This window comes from Malaya genurostris, chromosome 1 (genome assembly GCF_030247185.1).
Source record: "Malaya genurostris strain Urasoe2022 chromosome 1, Malgen_1.1, whole genome shotgun sequence".
Lineage (NCBI taxonomy): Eukaryota > Metazoa > Arthropoda > Insecta > Diptera > Culicidae > Malaya > Malaya genurostris.
In genome coordinates, this window is record NC_080570.1 from 18,672,820 (window position 1) to 18,694,861 (window position 22,042).

At 37.4% G+C, this 22,042-nt stretch overlaps 1 protein-coding gene across 1 annotated transcript; it reads right to left on the reverse strand.

The window, feature by feature from the left end:
• Positions 1–622: 622 nt before the first annotated feature.
• On the reverse strand, positions 623–21,516 carry LOC131434174 (cellular tumor antigen p53-like). The gene is made up of 7 exons (XM_058600832.1): positions 21,267–21,516; positions 19,901–19,996; positions 12,826–12,862; positions 11,704–12,124; positions 11,278–11,619; positions 10,803–11,207; positions 623–2,478 (listed from the first exon to the last, which is right to left on the reverse strand). Exons 2-7 carry the CDS (start codon positions 19,951–19,953, stop codon positions 2,423–2,425), a joined length of 1,314 nt encoding a protein of 437 aa, XP_058456815.1. The 5' UTR covers positions 19,954–19,996; positions 21,267–21,516; the 3' UTR covers positions 623–2,422.
• Positions 21,517–22,042: the final 526 nt, after the last annotated feature.

A 22,042-nucleotide genomic window follows, 5' to 3' on the forward strand; every position in this document is an offset into this window, starting at 1 on the left:
AATAATGAACGTGTAATGCTAAAAAGTAATGATGTACAGTAATGCAGTAATGACGAGCGTTTGAGCAGAAGTGTCATTACTTAGTAATGACACTTTTAATGATCGTGTAAGGGCCACTTATAACGCATTTTAACACTATCTGGTCATGGTAGTTCACAACTGGAGCGGTCGTCGTGATTGTTTCGACCCTCTGACAACCTCTCCGTTGGTATTTTAGCAGCTAGAGAATGAAATGAATGAAAAGAAAAGAAAAAAAAACTATATTAAAAACAGTCAACTCCTCAACCCCAAAAATGTTCCGATATTTTTTTTTAATGTTTTGTTTCTAAGTTAACACTTCGTTCGTATTTACCTGAATTGACGTGGTCGGCAGCGTAACGGACTGGCCGTCTCGCCGTAATAACGTAATTCGGCTGGCCAACTGTTACCAACGGATCGATTCGCTTCAATCAACCGTTTTTTCGCTTTTGCTGAAATCAACACGTCTGTCATCATTTCGTTCGAATGAAAGCAAAGATGTTTAGTATTTCTTTTCAATGATCATTTGAGATTTTATATTTTTTTTCGATCTTTTGTTTTTTTTTGCTTGTCTTTTATCTCTTTGTTTTTCTTTATTTCTTGCTTATCTCAAGACTTTTTCCGTGTAGTTTTGAGATTTGTTTTTTGTTCTTTTTTTATAGTTTTTTTTAACCTTTTTTGCAAGTATGCTTATTTTTTTAAAGAAGGCACACCCATAGTTGCGTTTTTTTTTCTTTAAACTTATTTTCAAATAAGTGAACAATAGATTTAACAGCTAGTATTACAACTAAAAGCACTGCATAGCACTTTAATAATCACGTTTCGTATCTTTTTATAGGACAGGATACGGCTTAGCCTTATACCATGTTCACATTAGCGCTTATATCACTTGATATACCGAGATGATATGCATATCACGTGGAAGTGTTCACATATGATCGAAATGATATCGTTTGACAATCAAGTTGTCATATTGAATGTTCCCATTAGGAGTAAGATCAATAATATTGCTTTTCTCTTCTACAATTCAATCAATAATTGAAGTCTTGCATTTAATGGTCTCCGAACGCTAGCATTCGTTGAAAAATTCGAAATTATAATGATTGTTTATTATCACTCTCGAAGTGACGTTCATGAATGAGTGCGTTCAATGCCATTATCCGTGTTGCTAGTTGCGATTTTTGACAACTCGACATGATATCGTAGATGATATCCCGGAAATCATGCCAAAATGGTGATACGCGTTGATATCAAATTGTATGGGATATCATGTGATATCGCACATGATATCATCGGATATCAAGTATATCCGTATATCACTTGATATTAGCACTAATGTGAACATACTATTAGCCTTGCACGCAAAATGCAGTAGGGTAACAGAGGTATTTTGGCCACTTCATATATTTTGGCCCACCTAACAAACTATCGATTTCATCGGATTTTATCGATGTTAAGTAACTCATTTTGCATCAATTTGAAGCTAATCACATTAAATTACATATTGCGGAAGGGGCTTTTTAAAGATATTACAATATTTTGTGGATATTTTTTATAAAGTGGGCCAAAATAAAATCAATCCTAAAGTGGGCCAAAATACCTCTGTTACCCTAGTTGTGCGAACACTAGTTCACGAGTAGGAAAATACTTAAGATTCACGTTATTTAAAGGCTTAGTGCCACGAAATCCTAACGACGAGCATTCTACTTCCAGCCGCCAATCATCGAATTTAAGTTACAGAATTGCACTGATCGACAATCGCGCATGCGACTGGAATCGCTACCGAACTGACGGGAGGCAAAATAAAATATCTCGAAGAAACAGTCTACAGTTGATAGGAAGATAAACATTTATTGGCACATGATGGGGAAGGAAAATAAAACGTTTCAACAAATAAAGACAACCTGATACTACTGGTTCAATATGATTCGACAGAAAAAAAAACTGATTCAGATATGCAGCAGTCAGCTAACAGACGCTAATTAACAATAATAATATTGGAATCGACAGCCAAACGTTATTAGGAAGACACTGGAACTGAAGAAAAGATAGGATTAAGCTCTCCCGAGCTGTCGTGAAAACCTGCGTGGGCCTAAAATCTTCTTTTGCTTTTTTAAACCAGGATAAAATAAACGACATCTTATCAAATCCTGTTGCTTTCCTAACCTAACATAAATGAGGTTTATAGTACTGTTTCCTACTATTATATTTTGTAGCATACATATGTTCGCGAAACGTTCAACATCTACACGATGGTTTTTTACGATTAACCGAATGTTAGTAAAAAATAGGGTGGGCAACAAAGCGGCCCCACCCAGGAATCTTAACATAATTTGTGTTAGTCTATTATCTATTTTTTTGTAGGTAGAGAATGTAGTTTAATGTCGGGCAACATCAGACTTCGCTACTCCGAGTCCGTCGAGCTGTTGGCGTGCACAGTACGGCGCATGTTGAGGCGTCCTGGAAGTAGACAAAGTTGGCGCTTAGTGTCAGGAGTGGTTTCGGGGGAGACGCGGCGGGCATTCGGATGTAGTTGGTTATTTATTAAAAGCACCAGTTTTGTTTTAGCTACTGAAATGTTTTATATATTTTGACCATAGTAATTCAAGGGACAAGATAAAAGAATTACACTTTTCAGCTCAGATTTGGTTTTTACTTGCTACTTTATCAATGCTTGTTGTATTAATTACCCAGCATCATAGAAATTTGAGCTGTGATTGGCTCATTTTTTGTTTGTTTGTCTTTATTCAGTTACTATCGATTCTCACGCGAAACTATTGGATACATTTGGATGGTGGTACTCAGCTCAAAAACTGCCCAACTACAAACAACTATTTTCATTGCAGGCTTTCATATTCCGGAGGTGTTATATATGTTGTGCGGAGCGTCAAAAATCAATCGCATATTTTCCACAAAGTGCATCTTTTCAAGAACACTTCTTCAAAATTCTAGAAAATTTTGACAACTATAACTGTAGTTACTAACGATTACAACAAATCATCTTCACTCAAAAGAATAATAAACCTCCGCACGCTGTGCTTTCAACATGATTTCCTCTTAATCGATTCAATTTCTTTTTCGTAAACCGTTCCGATACAATCTAAATGTCTGTAAATATTTAAAAGCGTGAATGAAGGACTTCCATTTTTGTTTTAAACCTTTCTTTCCTGTTTGGAAAATAATTCAGAAACCTCTAGAATCATGTTTTATATCGAACGAATTGCCATTCTTGTTTCTTTTTTGTTGTTATAAAACTTCATAGTCAAACGAAGTAACACCGTACATTTTTCATTACATTGCCTTGCCTTTCTTATCTATGTATGTATTCTGCTGATTCATCAAATCTTAAATAGTATTCTCCTCAGCTTATATATAGTAAAAGGCATTATTGGGCACAGTTTGAAGAATTGTTCATATTTTACTGGATTTTTTACAAAAGTAGTCAAATACGTATTATTCGATATTTTGTTCTATGCTTAGAAAAAATAATAACATTGTTAAAAATAACTATTTATATATAGATAATAATATTTGTTTCCAATTCACAACATATATAACCCTTTAATCATAATTACATTCAATGTTTGTCGAAAATAAAAAATATCACATGTGGACATCAAATTTCACAACACTTCTCTCGCCTCCTAAAACTTGTAAATCAACAAAAAAAAACAAAACAACGTGACTAAAATCACCAGTTCCAAATTAAAAATGAAACGATCGGTTACAATTTCCTAAAAATGAACAAAAGAAACGGTTTAATTTGAAATGAATTCATTACTTCTTCAACATCAACATCCGGCAATTACGCTTTCTGCAGTTGGGTCGTTTTTGCACCGAGTCACCCCTTGTGTAACATAAACATATGCATATGCAATATTTCCGACGTGCAGTGAATCAATCACAGCAGGCTGATGAATGTCTGGCTAGAAACAAAAAACCCTACGCCGTTGCATCTGTTGGTAAATGACAGATCACAAGAAAAAACGTGGAAAGAAAAAGCCGGGAGCTAGAAACCAAGGCGTGTGAGTCAACTGTGGTAATAATAGTTGAGAAAAACGTCAATGCCATTTCGTCTAATGGCGATAGAATGCAGCAAAATCAAATAAACATAAATTTCAAAATTGAGTTACTTATTATTCTACATACTTTTCCAGGTAAGTCGTAATTCTTTCAATTAAGACATTATTTTCCGCCTATGTTTGACCACCTAACGGTGAAATAGTACTTATCTCATATTTGCGAAGTACAGGTCGTATGATGTATTATGTAATGCAATATGAATGCAACATACAACCTTAGTCCATTTTGGAACCTACACTAATTTTACTATCGCTATCAGTTTGTCCACAGTCCTATGGAATTTGCATGCAGATGGGACAATTATAGGTATAACAGCTTCTACAACCACACTGAGATTAGGCTCTGATTGTCTAAAAAAAAATACATTTGTCAGAAGAAAATATCTTCTACAACGGAACCAAAGCATACTTCGGATGCTTTTTTTTCTCTTGATTTTATTGTAGAAGTTTTAACCTTCCTGGCCGGCCATCGGTGTGGGGTTGGGAATCGAACCCAGATAGGCGGCGTAAAAGGCGACCGTCTTACCGATTACGCTAGGCCCGCCCCCATTTTTTTGTCAGTTAGTTTACAGTTTGCGAGTTTTTCAGCAACTTTTACACACAATATCGGTTATCAATTTTTCGATTTTGATTTGGTGTCTGTAAGTGGTGGTATCGTGACCCGCATAGAATTTAAAGTCAGGAATCAGAAATTGAATCTGGTCTTAACTTTACGGCAGTCTATGCAACCTAAGGTTTCAGTGTTTGATTTAATTGTCTTCAAAAATTTGATATCACTTAAAATAAAATTTAAAAAATGTACTTATTTCACTTTCAGTTATTTTCATCTTCTCACATACACTTCTACTTATAGTACACTCATAGTACACGCATTCTCACACAAATACACACACGCACTCTTTTCGACAGATTTCTATTATGTTGACTATATTGGAAGGAAGCTCTAACTAACATCTAAAGATACATATTTGACGCCTTTTCGATGATACCGGCAAGATGCATAGAAGTACTAACATTAGGCGATATACGATTCGAAACATTCGGAAACGATCTTGACGACAGATGGGCTACTATAGGAAACTTGGCTTTCTCTGGTTCGACCGAATACTGCGCGGAAATCGAATAGCTATCTTCTACCAGTGGAGACGAATCTCATAGAGCTTGAATGGCAACCAATCAGTAACGGGATTTTTACATACTGAAGATAAAAGACCATTTCATCAACTACAGCAACATAAACGTATACGGTCTAGACATGACAAGACCTGATGGAGAGAAACAACCATTCAGTGTTCAACTGGAATGGACAAACGAGAGCCGTCTACGGCGGGCGTCGTTGGCGACACTAGGATAGACCGGGAGGTATAATTTATAAGCCTATAATCGAACCAGAGAGCCGGAACAAGGTATCAACTGAGAACGACCAATATTTTGTGAACTCTTATGCTTTCCGTGAAATGGTAACGTATATGAGCTCTTAACGTATATGGGCTTTTGTATTCGAGCTTGCAAACAATGGTAATTCATGCATGCAAAATGCTTACACCTGAGACAAAAATTTATGTATAAACACGAATAACGTTCGTTCGACTAAGTCGATAGATAACCAGGGCTAAAAATGGTCACGAATTTTCAATGGAAATACAGGGTGATTTTTTAAGAGCTTGAGAACTTTTTTAAACAATAAAACGCATAAAATTTGCAAACTCTCATCGGTTCTTTATTTTAAACGTTAGATTGGTACATGACATTTACTTTTTGAAGATAATTTCATTTAAATGTTGACCGCGGCTGCGTCTTAGGTGGTCCATTCGGAAAGTCCGCTTTTTTATCGACAAATTTTGTTCAGCGATGAGGCTCATTTCTGGTTGAATGGCTACGTAAATAAGCAAAATTGCCGCATTTGGAGTGAAGAGCAACCAGAAGCCGTTCAAGAACTGCCCATGCATCCCGAAAAATGCACTGTTTGGTGTGGTTTGTACGCTGGTGGAATCATTGGACCGTATTTTTTCAAAGATGCTGTTGGACGCAACGTTACAGTGAATGGCGATCGCTATCGTTCGATGCTAACAAACTTTTTGTTGCCAAAAATGGAAGAACTGAACTTGGTTGACATGTGGTTTCAACAAGATGGCGCTACATGCCACACAGCTCGCGATTCTATGGCCATTTTGAGGGAAAACTTCGGAGAACAATTCATCTCAAGAAATGGACCGGTAAGTTGGCCACCAAGATCATGCGATTTGACGCCTTTAGACTATTTTTTGTGGGGCTACGTCAAGTCTAAAGTCTACAGAAATAAGCCAGTAACTATTCCAGCTTTGGAAGACAACATTTCCGAAGAAATTCGGGCTATTCCGGCCGAAATGCTCGAAAAAGTTGCCCAAAATTGGACTTTCCGAATGGACCACCTAAGACGCAGCCGCGGTCAACATTTAAATGAAATTATCTTCAAAAAGTAAATGTCATGTACCAATCTAACGTTTAAAATAAAGAACCGATGAGATTTTGCAAATTTTATGCGTTTTATTGTTTAAAAAAGTTCTCAAGCTCTTAAAAAATCACCCTGTATAAAAATTCGACAGCCTTATCTTCGTTTTTCTACTGTGTCATTTGTAAACGACCGCACTTCAACAAAAGAGCAATTTTAGCTTCAACAAAAGAGCGTATCAATGCCAACGTCACTCGCTTCCCTACTACCCTATAAGTCGAAACCAACATATCATTTACATGACAATTTAGTCGAATTCTCAGTGTTTCTTCTATACACTCAAGTCTTTTTATGCGGAAGTTACTTCGCACCTTAAAATCACATAAAAAACGCATAACTTTTAAACACGCATGACAAAAGCTGCATAATTCTAAAAATTTGAATAAAAAGCGTTTGGAAATTCGCGCAAAAAATCGCTTAGGTTTGAAAGTTTGGTTAAAACTAACCGCAAAATTTTTAAATTTCGCATAAAAAACCGCATAATTTCATAAATTCACATAAAAACCGCATAACTTGAAAAATTCGTATAAAAACAGCCAAATTTTGGAAATTCGTATAAAAAACCGCATAACTTCGAAAATTGGCATGAAAAACTGCATAACTTTGAAAGTTTGATCCAAAAATAATCGCAAAAGTTTAGCAATTCGTATAAAAAAACACCTTAACTTTGAAAATCCGCATAAAAAACTGCATAACTTTGAAAGTTTGATAAAAAATAATCGCAAAAGTTTAGAAATTTGCATAAAAAACCGCATAACTTTGAAAATTTGTATAAAAAACTGCAAAACATTTAAAAATTCACATAAAAAACCGCATAACTCTGAAAATTTGCATTAAAACAACTGCAAAATCATGGAAATTCGCATAAAAACCGCTCAACTTTGAAAGTTTGATAAAAACATAACCGCAAAATTTTGGAAATTCGAATAAAAATGCTTAAGTTTACATAAAAAGAAACTGCAAAAGCTTGATAATTCACATAAAAACACCGCATACATTTGAAAATTCGCATAAAAAGAGACTTGAGGGTATATATAAAATCTGTGAAGTTTGGCTATAGAGAGTCTGAAATATGATAAATCAAGGTAATTACACTCCATCGCCTCTCTTTGGAAACCAAAACTACTATAGAAACGAGCACCAACAGATGAAAGTTATTGTGTACTATTTCAGCTCTAATAAAAACTGCTTACGATTGGGACACCAGAAACAAAGAGTAAAGCGCTGTGAACAATAAGATAATATTGAAACTAGCAAATCTAACAAATTGACGTTGGTTGAGGAGTATATAAATCGCGGTCTAAAAAGGGTACATTTGCTTCAGCTTAACAAGAACAATAACTTATCAAACATTAAATTTCATCCGGAACTGAAAGCAACTGAATTCGCTAACGACAATGTTATGTGGATCACGATGGTAAAAAAGTACAAAACATCAGTGCATAAGGATGATGGCCAATTGCGAGGAGATTATTAAAAACCTATGTCACAGGAAACAGCAATAGTTTCCACAGAAATATGAGTATGGAAGAATTTATTCCCCAGTTCCCCCAATTTAAAAACGAACTCAATGCTTTGAAGAACAAAAAGATAAGGAACCCCCACACAAACGCTTAAAACTGCAACAGCGAAGACGAGTGAAGCAATGTACAGTACTCTAATTATTGTAACCCATATGGAAAAACACCCGAGCTGGGCAGAGAAACGGGATTGGTTGAAAATGACTGAAGAAACATTTCAGGTATGGGTTCGAGCGATACATGCCTGGTTGGGAAACAGTACCGATTTCGTTGGAGGTGCGGAGATTTTGAGGCTCTCATGTTACGACTTGATAACTGAAATTGGGTCCATCAATAGAATAGCGATTCGAAGCATCGAAGGTGTCGCTGATGCACCTGTAAGCAGGTAAGTGAAATCACCTCCTTGGATTGACCCTCCCAATAAACCGACGCAAACCAGATAGAAAATGTCTGAGCCAACACGAGGAGCAAATGCGCAGAAGCGAATGAGTACCAGCCTGAACCCTATGGACTTCGTTGTCTGGAGCATGTTTGATGTTGGAAGAACGTAAAGAAATTTCTGAAGCTAAATCTGGTGGCAGAGAGCAGAAAGGCTGAACGGTTGGAACTACAGAACCATCATATTGCTGCACACTGCCGTTAAGATGTTCTCCCAAATCAGATTATAAATCAATGCGGATACATTTATGCGATCGACTAAATCAAAGATGTACACTGTGATACGCTACGTCTAAGTATCTGGAGCGATCTCGAGTCCTTTCGAGTCTTAGAGAGAATGACTTTTCGTTCGAAATGGAAGATTCCGAGGAAGATAACCGTAAGTAATACTTCACCTCGTCTCGTTGAGGGATCTATTTTATGAATACTTCTGATCAATCCCACAATTCGTTACCCTTAAACAGGAAACTCCACAGAAAACTATATATACGTATGACAGTCAGGCTGCAGGATGCCATGCCAATGAGCTACGACACCCGAGGAAACAGGAAATCATAAGATTTGAATATGAGCTTGTTTAGCGGTTAAGATAAATCGAATTATTAGACAGTGAGAAATGAGTATCATTTCCTTGAATTTAGTATTGCTACCAGAATCGTCAACAAGTCACAATACAATAACATGTGTTATTTGTATTAGCGTCAGCAATTCAAATAGAATTTTAGACGATCGAATAGATTTATGACTGTTTCTTCAAAACGGAGCAACAATTCATACGTTGACTGCATTTCTGAAAGTGAAGAAAAGGTTATCACGGTTCTGATTACTTACGGTATGCCGCTACTATCATTCGGGCTATGCCTAGAAAGCCTTCTGTCTAGTTGGTCATTTGTAGATCAAACTCAGCCCCGTCAGTTCTCTCTCGACATGGTTGTTGATTATCCACTCTTTGGCAAGATCTTGGAGATTGTTTCGACAGACTTTGCTGTTGTTTGAAACTAGTGCTACGATCACTTTGGTACCAGCCAGTCGTATACAGGAGGTTCCATTGCAGGAAACCTCAACAGAGCCGTCCGTTTGTATTTGAATTGCTGTTTTTGCTTGCAATTGAAATAACAATCTTTAAACTCGACTGCTTGTCAAACCTTTTGTTTGATCTCAATTTCAAATCAAGCACCGATGTTCAAAGTGGTTAGAACATGAACTTTGGGTTCCGTTTCAAGTTTGCCCTGGTCAGTGAACTGGGGTATATTCTGTCAAAAGCGTTCGTTTGACACTATTTGAAGCAGAAACAAACAACAAAGGAAGCATAAACTGTTCGTTTCTTGTTTCTATTGAAATTGTTCGTTCGTGATCACCTGATAACACAGAGTACGTTAAGGCTTCTATCGGAAAAGCACTTAGAACATATCTTTTTTTTTTAAAGAACAGGTCTTTTAACGCCGACGAATGCTGAAAACTTATTAGGAGATTATATTATTTTCTAACCTTCTAAAATGGATTAATAATTTTAGAATAACTTCTCACATTCCATACCGTTATCTTAGTTTACTTGTTTACATTGATGTACATTTTATTACAGTGTGTAGACTGTTTCGTTCGTAATTCGAGAACTCTTCATTATTGAGTCCCAGGAGAGAATAAACTTGAAGTAAAAATAAAAGCATTGAGCGCGCGGGACGTGGAGGCTCTACATGAAAATATGAAAACATAGAATGTGAAGTATAGAGGATAGCAACATACAAAGATGAATGGCACACACTTGCGGTTTTTGTTGGGAACACCTTCAGTGTTGTTAAGCGAACGGAAACATAGTTCATAACAGGACAATATAACCTACTATGTCACAGATACAATTATTGACCCGAAGATGTGCTCCTGAGGTGTTTCGCTAGAATCTAGCCTTTCCCTTCAAAAACCATCTGGCACAAGGCTATACTCTCTGGTTGGTTGCCGACATCTCTATATTTACCTTTGTTTTGTAAAACCTAACGCTCCAAATACCAATTTTTACAGTGTTTATTTTACGGAACAAATTGGAACTATACATCAGTTTTATCGATGGGTGCATTTTGTGGCAAAAAATCAAATAAAAAAATAAATGAGAGGATTCGTTTCTTCATTGTTGTTGCTGTGAAAACGAACAGAAGAAAATGCTTCAATGCATCCAACAAGTTCCTGATCGGGTGCCACCTTGTTCGACACCGGAAGGGCATTTTTTTCTCTAAGGCATCAGATACTGCTCGTACTTACTCTGCAGCCGTCGAATTTGCGTCAGAAAGGCGGCCAGATGCTTCCGCTGGTCATCGTCGACGCAGCGAACCAGATCACCGGCGACCACCTGAAAAGCATATTCGGCCACTTTGACAGCCGCCGGCACACTCGGCAGCGGAATGCTGATGGTGGTAGCCGTCTGCTCGACCAGTTCCTGACTGTTGTAGGGAGTAAGCGAGCGAGCTCGCCGCTGGTGATAGTGTGAAACGGATGATGGGGAAGAATCGGGCGATTGTTCCTTTTTGATGTAGGCAGCCAACTTGCCGGGCAGTGGTGGCGACGATTGACGCTGTGTTTGCTGTTGCAGCTGCTGACCCGAGGGATGACGATGTGCGGCAGAAACTTTGGCCACTTTTTTGCCCGCCGGTGCTCGGAGTTGTTCATCTGTACGAAGAGAAAGTCAAATTGCAACCTACCTGATAACGAAAAAAAAGCTGTTGCTGATCAAACTTACCGCTCTTGCGTTTGGTAGATGCCAAACCTTCTTCCTCCTTCTGTTTGTCGCGCTTGGGACAACTGCACACCTTGAGGTACAGCGATTTCTTCCCTAGAATCTGACCGCTTCTGTCCTCCAGTGTGAAAATGATTGCCGTGGCCCGCCGGTTGATAATTTTACACGAATTTTGACATACGAACTCAAGCGAAACATTCAGTGATGCCTGATCCTGGGCAGTGGTGCCCAAGGGAATAATCACCGCCAGGCGGTCCTTGAAGGCTATCCCGTCCGCATTACCAACATATTGCGCCGATGGGTTGAAACAGCGCATCACGTGTACCTCGACATCCTCGGGAACTTCTGAAGAGTGTGGAAAGCAAATATTTATCAGTAACAGTAACTCAGTAATAATTTCAGTGTCCTATGCACGACAAGATTACTCACTCGGATGACTACCGCGGTGGTCGTTGCATCGAAACACCGGATGATGCATGTCTTCCGGAGCAGAGCAGACCAACATCGCCCGCAGTTGCAACTCCTGATAGCTAAGCGACTGATAGGAAACATTGAACGTGCATGTCTGACCCATTTTCACGAAGACTTTGTTCAGCGAGGACGAAAACATCCAACTGGATCTGCCACTGGTTTCGCCGTTCAGATCCACATGGAAATTGAATACCGGATCGTGGTACTCTTCCAGTGTTGGCGTTTTGTTCATATGATCCAGAACAACTGGGGGCATCATCGGATTTACAGGTTGCGTCGGTTGGTTGTCCTGGATCATATCCGGAAGTGATTCCAACTTCAGTACCTCCTGATATTTCTGAAATATTTCCCCGTCCAAATCCATCATCAATTCGCTGGTCTGCAAAGAGTGGAAAATAACCCCCGAAAATTAACCATCCGCCAGCTGTTGTTGCCAAATCACGCGCGTCTGCAATGTGCAAATGTAATTGGACTGCTTCCACTACACCAGCGAATCTGGTTCGCACCGGAATGATGTTAGCTGATACAATCTGCTAATTGTCTCGGTTTTGTCGAATAACGAGTGCTAATCACGAATTCAAACTGAGCTGGAACCGAAACTGCCGAACTTCGTTTTACGGTTCCAGTGTACTGCTTGGTAACTGCTTTACAAATTTTTAGCAACCGCCTGACAGCGTATAAATTTTGTTGACAGATTTCTGCTTGTGTAAGCACCAGTTGGACCAGAGCTGGAGAGGGGAAACAGTTCGGAACTACTACCACAGCTAGTACGTGATGGCTGGCACGATTCATTTAGGCTTTTGTTTTTGTACAGAACGGAGCTTGATCAGAAAATAAAATTGCAGTGCCATAGGGAGTAATTTGATAAGAGTCAATACTCGATCTCTGGTAGGATCGTAGCACCAGCCATGCAATGGTTCTGTACATTCTTAATCGGCTGCGAAGTCTGTTGAAACTGAAGGTCAAATTCCACTACAGGAATGTAATACCAAGGCTTTGCAATACTCGATTCGATCTTCTACTGGTCGTTAATCGAAGCAATTACTTAATATTAAATAGAAAAAAAATTTGGATACTTACCGGAATCTGCGACAATACTACAGCATCGCAATCATCTCTGAAATGACATGAGTAAATAATTTATTAGGTTTTGTGTTCTACAATGTACAAAATAAAGCAATCGTCAATTTAAGGGTTCTGTGCAGAAGTCGAAATAACAAAGACCACTTTTTTAAGAGTGGCTCCAAACGTTCAAGTAATTTTACTGTAAAAAGTAGGGACATCCTTGAACACAATTATTTAAAGCTATATACTCAGCTATTCGAATCGATGCGTAGAAATATTTCTGAACAGTAGGTGTAATGATATCGAAAATTTATATAAAATTGGTTGAGTTGTAGATGTAGATGTAGATAACCTAACTACTGTTTGTACATTTTATTTCTACATTTTGGATATTTATAAAAAAAAACAAAGACATAGTCCTACGTCAAAATTATTGTTCAAACAAGAAATCGCACGATAAGCATTATCTAAGCTGGGTCAAGTAAATCACCATGCTCTGGTCGTCTAAATTAGACTGTTGTTGTTGTGAAAATTGTTTCAAAAGTTTGTTTCATCGTTATGAAAACTCTAAAAATGATTCGTGTTCGCAATTTTGAACTTGAATATAAAACAAATATTTGCAAAAAAAGGGTGCCGCGTTTCGTTACAAAGGCTGAGTTCCGTGCATTTAAATTCGAATTGCTACCGCATCCACCATATTCACCCAGATTTAGCCCCCAGCGACTCAGATTTAGTTATCAAATTAAAAAAAACTTGTAGTAGGTAATGCTATACTATGTTCACACCGGCCGAAAATAACATGATCTAACGATAGTAATATAAAGTTAAAACCGCACTGTTCACACTAAGAAAAATGGTTGTAGCTATCTGCGTTGCCAGGTCATTTTTCCAAAAATCTGTATTCGGCGCAAACATCTATCTGTATTATATTGGTATCAGAATCTCTTCTACATAAGTAGTAGAAAATGTCACCAAGAGGTGAGCAAAAAAAAGGTCCCACGACAAACTTTTCTCATGTCTATTCATGCTAAAAACCAAAATCGGTACTTATCTGTGTGATCCGTGAATTATCGGTATTTTGGGAGTACATATCTGTATTGTGGTATAGAGGTCAAAAACCTGCATAAATACCGAGAAATCGGTATACCTGGCAACGTTGGTACCAGTTTTCAGTTTTGTTTTATTATGATTACATGGCTACTTTGATGCAAAACTGTCGTTGTTAAACAGCTTGTCAATTGACATAGTCGAAAAGTGAAGGACAATGCTAGCAGGGTTGTGCTTTACTGACAATTATATCATGTTATTTCGGGAAAACATGTTTTGATGTGAATATGAAATAACGCAAAAGTAAAACATGTTATTTCGCTTAAAACATGAAATCAGAGTTAAAACTTGTTTTAACTCATAGTGTGAACATAGTGTTAAGGACATAACCGCGAGATTGACGTCGACAAGGGGCAGACCACTTATCCATTTTATAGTGAAATCTTATTAGATCTTTGTAAAATGCTTTGGATTCTGAAAAGAACCGAAGGTTACAAATCGGTTACCTCTCGCTTGGCGAACGGCGCACAAAGTAAATCTGCCACATGCTTCTCTACAGCGCTCAATTTCCGCACCGAATCGTGGCACCCATGAAGTTAGACATACGACATCTAACTTATTATTGACGATACTTATTCTGATTGAAAATCGATGTTATAACACCAAATTAATGTATATGAGGAAATCCAATGGACTCTTTGCTGAATTCCATGCAGAGACACTGGAAATGGCTTACTAATTGATTTGACCGTAATTGCGGGTTAGAACACTATCACAACCCTTAGAACTGTCGATTTGTATATGTACTCTCTCCGTTGTGTTCATACTTTGATGAGAACTGCGAACGGAGAAAACAATAAACATAATAAATCAAAAGTTCAAAAGAGTGGTTCTAACGGCTACAAAAATAACAGCGTACAGAATTTTAAGGTTAATTATCATTTTTCATTTCATGCCGATTTGATGGATTTTTTTTCTGTTACTCGCACGCAAACGACCAGCAGCTGGATGATGTAATTTCATTAATAATTCATTTCAGGCTTTCAGAAGGTGGTATTTTCTACGATATTGATAAACCGTATGCTGGCTTTATTTGCATTCGTTTCGCCCAGTGAAAAGTGCACAACCATTCAAATTATTTTCGATTTGCTCTAATCTGATGATTTTTACCTTTGATTTGCAAAGTAACAGTTCGGCTGAAAAGTTCGTATCGTTTAATAGAAACACACTTTTTTTTGCCAAAATTCGATTTTATTATTCAACATAATTGCCATCAGAGGCGATACAGCGATTATAGCGATCTTCCAACTTTTCGATACCATTTTTGTAGTACGATTTGTCCTTTGCCTCAAAATAGGCCTCAGTTTCAGCGATTACCTCTTCATTGCTTCTAAATTTTTTACCAGCGAGCATTCTCTTGAGGTCTGAGAACAGGAAAAAGTTACTGAGGGCCAAATCTGGAGAATACGGTGGATGAGGGAGCAATTCGAAGCCCAATTCGTTCAATTTCAGCATGGTTTTCATCGACTTGTGACACGGTGCATTGTCTTGATGAAACAAAACTTTTTTCTTCTTCAAATGAGGCCGTTTTTTTAGAAATTTTCGTTCTTCAAACGCTCTAATAACGCTATATAATAGTCACTGTTGATGGTTTTTCCCTTTTCAAGGTAGTCGATGAAAATTATACCATGCGAATCCCAAAATACAGACGCCATAGCCTTACCGGCCGATTGTTGAGTCTTTCCACGCTTTGGGTTCGGTTCATCGCGTGCAGTCCACTCAGCTGACTGTCGATTGGACTCCGGAGTGAAGTGATGGAGCCATATTTCGTCCATTGTTATATATCGACGAAAAAAATAGGTTTTATTTCGATATAACAGCTCCAAACACTGCTCAGAATCATCAATTCATTGTTGTTTTTAATCGATTGTGAGCTCACGCGGCACCCATTTTGCACAAAGCTTTCTCATATCTAAATATTCGTGAATAATATGTCCAACACGTTCCTTTGATATCTTTAGGGTGTCAGCTATCTCGATCAACTTCACTTTACGGTCATTGAAAATCATTTTGTGGATTTTTTTCACGTTTTCATCGGTAACAGCCTCTTTTGGACGTCCACTGCGTTCATCGCCTTCGGTGCTCATATGACCAGTACGAAATTTTGCAAACCACTTACGAATTGTTGCTTCGCCCGGTGCAGAGTCTGGATAACACTCATCAAGCCATTTTTTGGTATCGGCGGCACTTTTTTTCATCAAGAAGTAGTGTTTCATCAACACACGAAATTCCTTTTTTTCCATTTTTTTCACAATAACAAAAGTAGCTTCACTCAAAATGCAATATCTCACAAACTAATAATCAGACAGCTGTCAAATTTATACACGTATCTTTTGAAGGTTGGTACTAACTGAAAATGGTATGGATTTAATTCTAGTGGCGCCCTCTCATAGAAACGATACGAACTTTTCAGCCGATCTGTTAACAGTTCTTTAGATAACATTTAGAGCCATTAGAACGGCTGCTATTGTATGATGTTCTCCATTGTTATCCACTTTTCGTTTTGTTTTCCTCCAATGCAAACGACCAGAAGCTGAATGATGCCATCACTTTTGTTTGAAGTAAAATTCACACTGCGAATGTCCAACAGCAGATATGCTCACAGAAAAGCTATTTGTTGTTTTTCTGCGTTTAGGTTTGAGGAACGGAGCCTCATATTCAACATTGACTGAAACACCAGTTGAGTAATACCGGCTCTAGTTCCACTGTTTTGGCGTAGATTGAGACCTACGCATTCGATGTGTCTCCGTTCACGGATTATCATAGACTGAAGCTAGCAATCGGGCAACAGGGTCTATTTAAAGATTCGGTTGATTTTGATGTTTCGTGTTTGAATCTACTTTTTCACTATTTAACCAATGGTTTTGTAATAAAAGTGGTATTAACAACAATCTTACATCCTTTTCCATTCGTTTCGTGAAAGAATTAGAGAAAATACTCAAACAGGGAAAAAGTTATTAAGAAAACAATTCTAGAGTAATTTTGTAAAATTTTTAAAATGCACCCAGGTGAGCAAAATGAATAAAAGGTCTTAAGATGATATGGGAAATTTTAGAATATCAAATTCATCCAACTTCCGGTTCCGGAAACACAAGGTGATTAGTGTATTTGAATTTTGTGTTTCAATTTCGAACTACTTACTGGCCGATTTTCACAAATCGTTGCTTGCCATATGCACTAACTTCGTCTGTTCCGGTCCTAGAAATCCGGTTTCAGGAATATTGGAAATAATGGTTCAAAACTGCACTTGTCACTACTTTTCTTCAAGATGACAAAAGCGATTTTCATAAAGTTATAGATTCAAAGGAAAAGACAGGCGGATTTCCTGAATTCGTTGTAGATACTACTTCCGGTTTCGGAACTATAGGGTGAATGGAATTTGTAGATTTTTTTAAATTACGTTCGAACAAATTTTCTTGGTTCTATTTAATGAACAGTGTCGTTTTTACGAATTCCACAGTAATATTTATGGTCGAAACACGTTTGTACATTTAAAAGCAATCGATCGATCCCGGTATGGTCTGCTTGTGTCCAACTTCTCTACCTTGTAAATTCTTGGCGGAATCTTCTAGTCATGTTTTTGAAAATATAAGTAATATGCGAAAGGCATCATTACACCACTAGATGGATTGAAAAGATCAATTTGGATTTATCTCAAGTTTTGTTTAACACTTGACTATTTCGAAAAAAATCTTTTTCAAAAGGTGGTCTTAAAACGATTTGAAAAAAAAAGTAGGCAAAGTGGCTTTCTGTGACAAAATCTTCATTTGGAGTGCCAATAAAGCCACACCACGTTTTATATTAACAACCGCCCTTATTCTGAATAACGTCGTATCGTTTTTTCCCTCGTATTTCATTTGTATTCCCAGTAACGCTAGCAAAATCAAAGGTAGCTATGATTCGATCGAACCACATTCGATCGAATAATCAATACGTCGTTATTCAGAATAAGGCCGAACAACTGGCATATTAACGCAATAATTGCTAATAATTAAACCGTCCATACCCTAAATAAATCTTTCATATGAGCTATTCCTAGCATTATCACAATTCCCATATAGGAAAGATAAAGTTGTGTCCTCTGACTGAAAAAATGAACCGATGACATCAGCGGCATTTTAGAATATTAAGAGCACTACTGATATAAATTCACTCTGATTCAAAATTTCACAGAATGTTGGAATATTTTGAAATATGAAATGAGACAGACATGTTTTACTATGTTTTTAAAAGCCTTCATCCTAATTTGCTATAAATACAAACGATAAAATTATTTATTTTAAATTCAACTGACACATTGGCCCTTATTATCGGTATCACCTCACGGTGGAAATCAGGCGGAAATGAAAGTGGTAGTGAGAACGTTAGTAAGGGCCATTGTGACCGTACCAACAATTTCTAGCACTAGGTAAAAAGTTAGCTTGTTCTGTGTAACATGAAAGATTGAAGTTAAACCCAGAACCATCCGTTCAATTAATATCGAACTAACTTCCATCCTCGTTATCAAACGCCTATAAGCTTTCCATCTCTTGTTGTAAGCATAGTTATTTGACTGTGCTACGAGCTCATGCTAAATTCTCTTATCAGTTGTTGATTCTGCAACGTGTGCCAATTATCACCTTCGAATCTCCGTTTGATAGCGCTTCAACGCGAGCAGCTGCTGGTGATGAAGTTCAATCATTGACCTGTTTCTAAGATTTTATGTGGATGGGAAATGTTGAGCGAAAACAAGCATTCTTTTTTTTTGTCTGAATCGAAATTCGATTTGAGCTCGAAAAGTGACTCATATTTCGCCAAAAAGAAAAATTTGAGTCTACATGCTTAAAATTACGCATTATTCTGTAGGATTTTAAACAACCGGAGATTGTGTCCAAACTGAAACAGGAAAAAATAAACTTACTAAAAGTAATCTTGAATCAGACGATTTCAAACCCTTTCCTTAGTCTTCTAATTTTTCACTAATCATTTGATCTCTAAGCTCATTTATCCGAAACCGTGTTGCTTTTAGTTTGCATTCTTGTTGTTCTCGCAAATTGTCCACTATTTTTCTAAACTATGCAAAGGAAAATACCCAACCAAGGTGATAATCAACCTCATTTTTGTTTTATGATAAAGTCGAATTACCTAAACAAATTTACATATAATTGACAATTATTTCTACTAAATTTTGAAAAACCAATTAGAAGTAAATTCAAATTTTCTTGATTTATTCTGTTTCAAATACTGCTGTTGAAGAAACTTGCTTCTAGAAATCCCTACTTTACAGAAAAAAAAATTAAAAGTTTAACTCGACGTATGCATATCAATTTGATGAACACGATTTTAGATGGCTATTTTAAAAGTACACAAAGAAGCACGGAATGGGTGCGTGCTCAGTTCCGAACTTCAGCGTAAGGACATTCCTAAATATGAAAATCTGCAAACATATGTATTCCAGAACCGAAAGTAATTAGATTTACTATTCGTTACTGAAAAGTGGGAAAAAGTGAGGATACTCGAAAACTGATGACGTGTTCCTTCTATGTCTTACGCAACAAAATCGAAATTTTCGACCAAGACATCAGAAATCGTGGCGCAAATACGGATTCAAAAACCTTGAACTGCTACGAGGCATCAATTGCTTATTCTAATATACTATGCACTGATTAATTGAAGACGAAATTAAAATATTAGTTTAGTAAATTCGTTCTTTTTCAGTTTGCCTGTTTTTGGAACAACTTTATTTAGTTATTTGATTTGTCAACTGAAAAGAAATATGGAATGGCACGACCGTAGAAAAAAATGTTGGCATTGTTCACCAAAAAGAACCCAAAAATTACCTTAGTTTCATTGAAACAAGAATTACTTGCTAGTTACTTGCTACTTGCTGAGCCAATTCGACATGTTATGAAATCTTATTTTGAAAATGTGTATCTTCAAAAACCGGTATTGGCTTAAGAAAGTTTTATATTCAGAAATAAAAAGACATTTGGATTCTACTCACACTGAGTGCTGGTTCTGAACGTAGGTCTGATTAGTCTTCATCGAGTCGACCATCTCGAAGGATTTCCGCACGGTCAAATAGCAGTAACTCTGCTGGCTGGAAGTGGAAGAAAAAGAACACGAAAGTTGTAAGTGGCGGGTTAACTCCATTATACACGATGATGCAATTCATATTGCCGAAACTTCAATCCTGTTATCAGTGCAAGTTATTTGGTTCGCGAATCGAATGGCTTACCTATCACCGGTGCACATATCAAAGTTGCTATCACCATTAGGGAAAAACATTTTCTTTAACTTGTTTTAAATTGTTTCTGAACACTCAAATTGTTTCCTACTAAGTAGTTTGAGCAGACCATTCCTCACTCACTGATGACCGCGGTTAAACTGAGACAATCCTCATGATCCATACCTATATTATACGATACCTAATTGGAACCTATCGGAAAATATCGTTCTGCGAGTATTTTTTTTCCTGTTCAAGGTGGAGGGATAACCAAGAAGACGACCGTCAAGTAGAAGCATCGTCATCGAGAAGGCTTGGCCGACTCCTAAACACGTCTATTGGGCATCAGTTTTCTCTACCTGCTATTTTATTTGATCCTTTGCCATTTTCGTTGTACCTCTCGACTTCGTTGTTAGGTGGATAGGGATATGAATTCATCGTTTCTTTGTATCTCCTCAACAGTGCCGTTGCCGAATGTTCGAACACTGTCTATGAATGCTAATGGGAACTTAATTGGATCAAAAATGTTGATATGCTTACTCGTCAACGGTTGAATTGTTTGTTGATTATGAAAACTTTCTCTCGGCAGTGTTGAACGATTTCTTCGTTCATGGTTCCCTGTGTGATCTCATCCAACAAGATGTATGGTTTTATGCGAGTTACGCTATGATTTTCTTTCTTCTTCAAGGGACCCCATTTAAAAAAGTTCTTCTTTTTCTTTAGCGTTCCTAATGTTTCGGCTTGTGGGAGAATCTTCTTCCTTCTCTCAAAAGGAATCTTGTTCTTAGCAAGTTTTTTAAATATGAGCTGAAGAAAATAAATGTTCATTGGAGCTGTTCCTTTGTTTCGCTGAAAAGTGTCCTATGAAGGAACGCCCGAAATGTTATGCCGGCCGGAACCTGGAAACATTATCAAATCTTCTTCGATGATTCATCATCCATCGGAATCTACATAAAAAAATAACAGTGCCAATAAACCGGTTTTTAATTTCTTGCAGTGCTCGTCGTTACGCCTGGTACCAAACAAGCATGTAAATTTTGTGCCTAACCTCAAACCGCTCGTTTTTTGCGCAAGTATTTCGAGTTTTAAATGGTATTTTTTACGAAAAAGCATGTTCAATAAAGAAATTAAACCAAATACTCACTGGTGAATGTTCTGCTTCGTAAGAAGAAACCCGAATTATGGGTTACTAATGGATTCTTTTCATTCGCCGGAAATGCACGTTTTTACAGATAATCTCGCAAACATCTAAACAAAATTGATCACAAACACAAAAACTAGAATCAATCACTTTTAGTTAACACTTTCACATAGGTTTTTGACAATTTTTCAACGTTCTACATTTAAAGCTTTTCAGACGAAAAAAAACTACGACTGATTTCGTTGAAGCCACAGCAGAGAATATGATGATGGCGGTTTGCAAACTGACAGTTGCCGCAGCCACTTGTTGCGTGCAACAAAACATGGTCGCGGCTATAGAGCTATGCGTCGCGCAACAATTTCTTATCGTTTTCCTGTTTGCCATATGAAGGCGTACAAGAAGGAAGAGTGCTGAGCCGGCATCGGTGCGACGATGATCGATTTGTTTCATGAATAATCATGAATCATGTGTAAAAGGCGCAAATCGGATAGCCTTACGTTCTGCGAGAGACTACTGCTGATCGTCGATTATGCGCTGAGCACTGAACAATAGCATATATGTATCCGTGTGCCTCGATTCGAATCAAGAACAGCCATGAAAGTTGCACGCCGATAAAAATCTTGTAAAAAAAAATCATATGCGGGTTTCATTGAAATAATGACAAAAAAATTGGTTTGATGAGGCAAATATTGCAGCTTGAAACTAAAATACATGATAATTAATTTTCTCAGTGGATTAACTTGTTACAATCAATATTTTGATAAAAATAACAACTATTT

What these genes read in the sequence shown, in the direction of transcription:
- LOC131434174 (XM_058600832.1), bottom strand. Translation starts at nt 19,953, where the DNA reads ATGGTCGACTCGATGAAGACTAATCAGACCTACGTTCAGAACCAGCAC. An exon ending in GTTCAGAACCAGCACTCAGT is followed by an intron (nt 12,863 to 19,900) that starts GTGAGTAGAATC and finishes ATGTCATTTCAG; the next exon opens with AGATGATTGCGATGCTGTAG. An exon ending in ATCTACCAAACGCAAGAGCG is followed by an intron (nt 11,208 to 11,277) that starts GTAAGTTTGATC and finishes CTCTTCGTACAG; the next exon opens with ATGAACAACTCCGAGCACCG.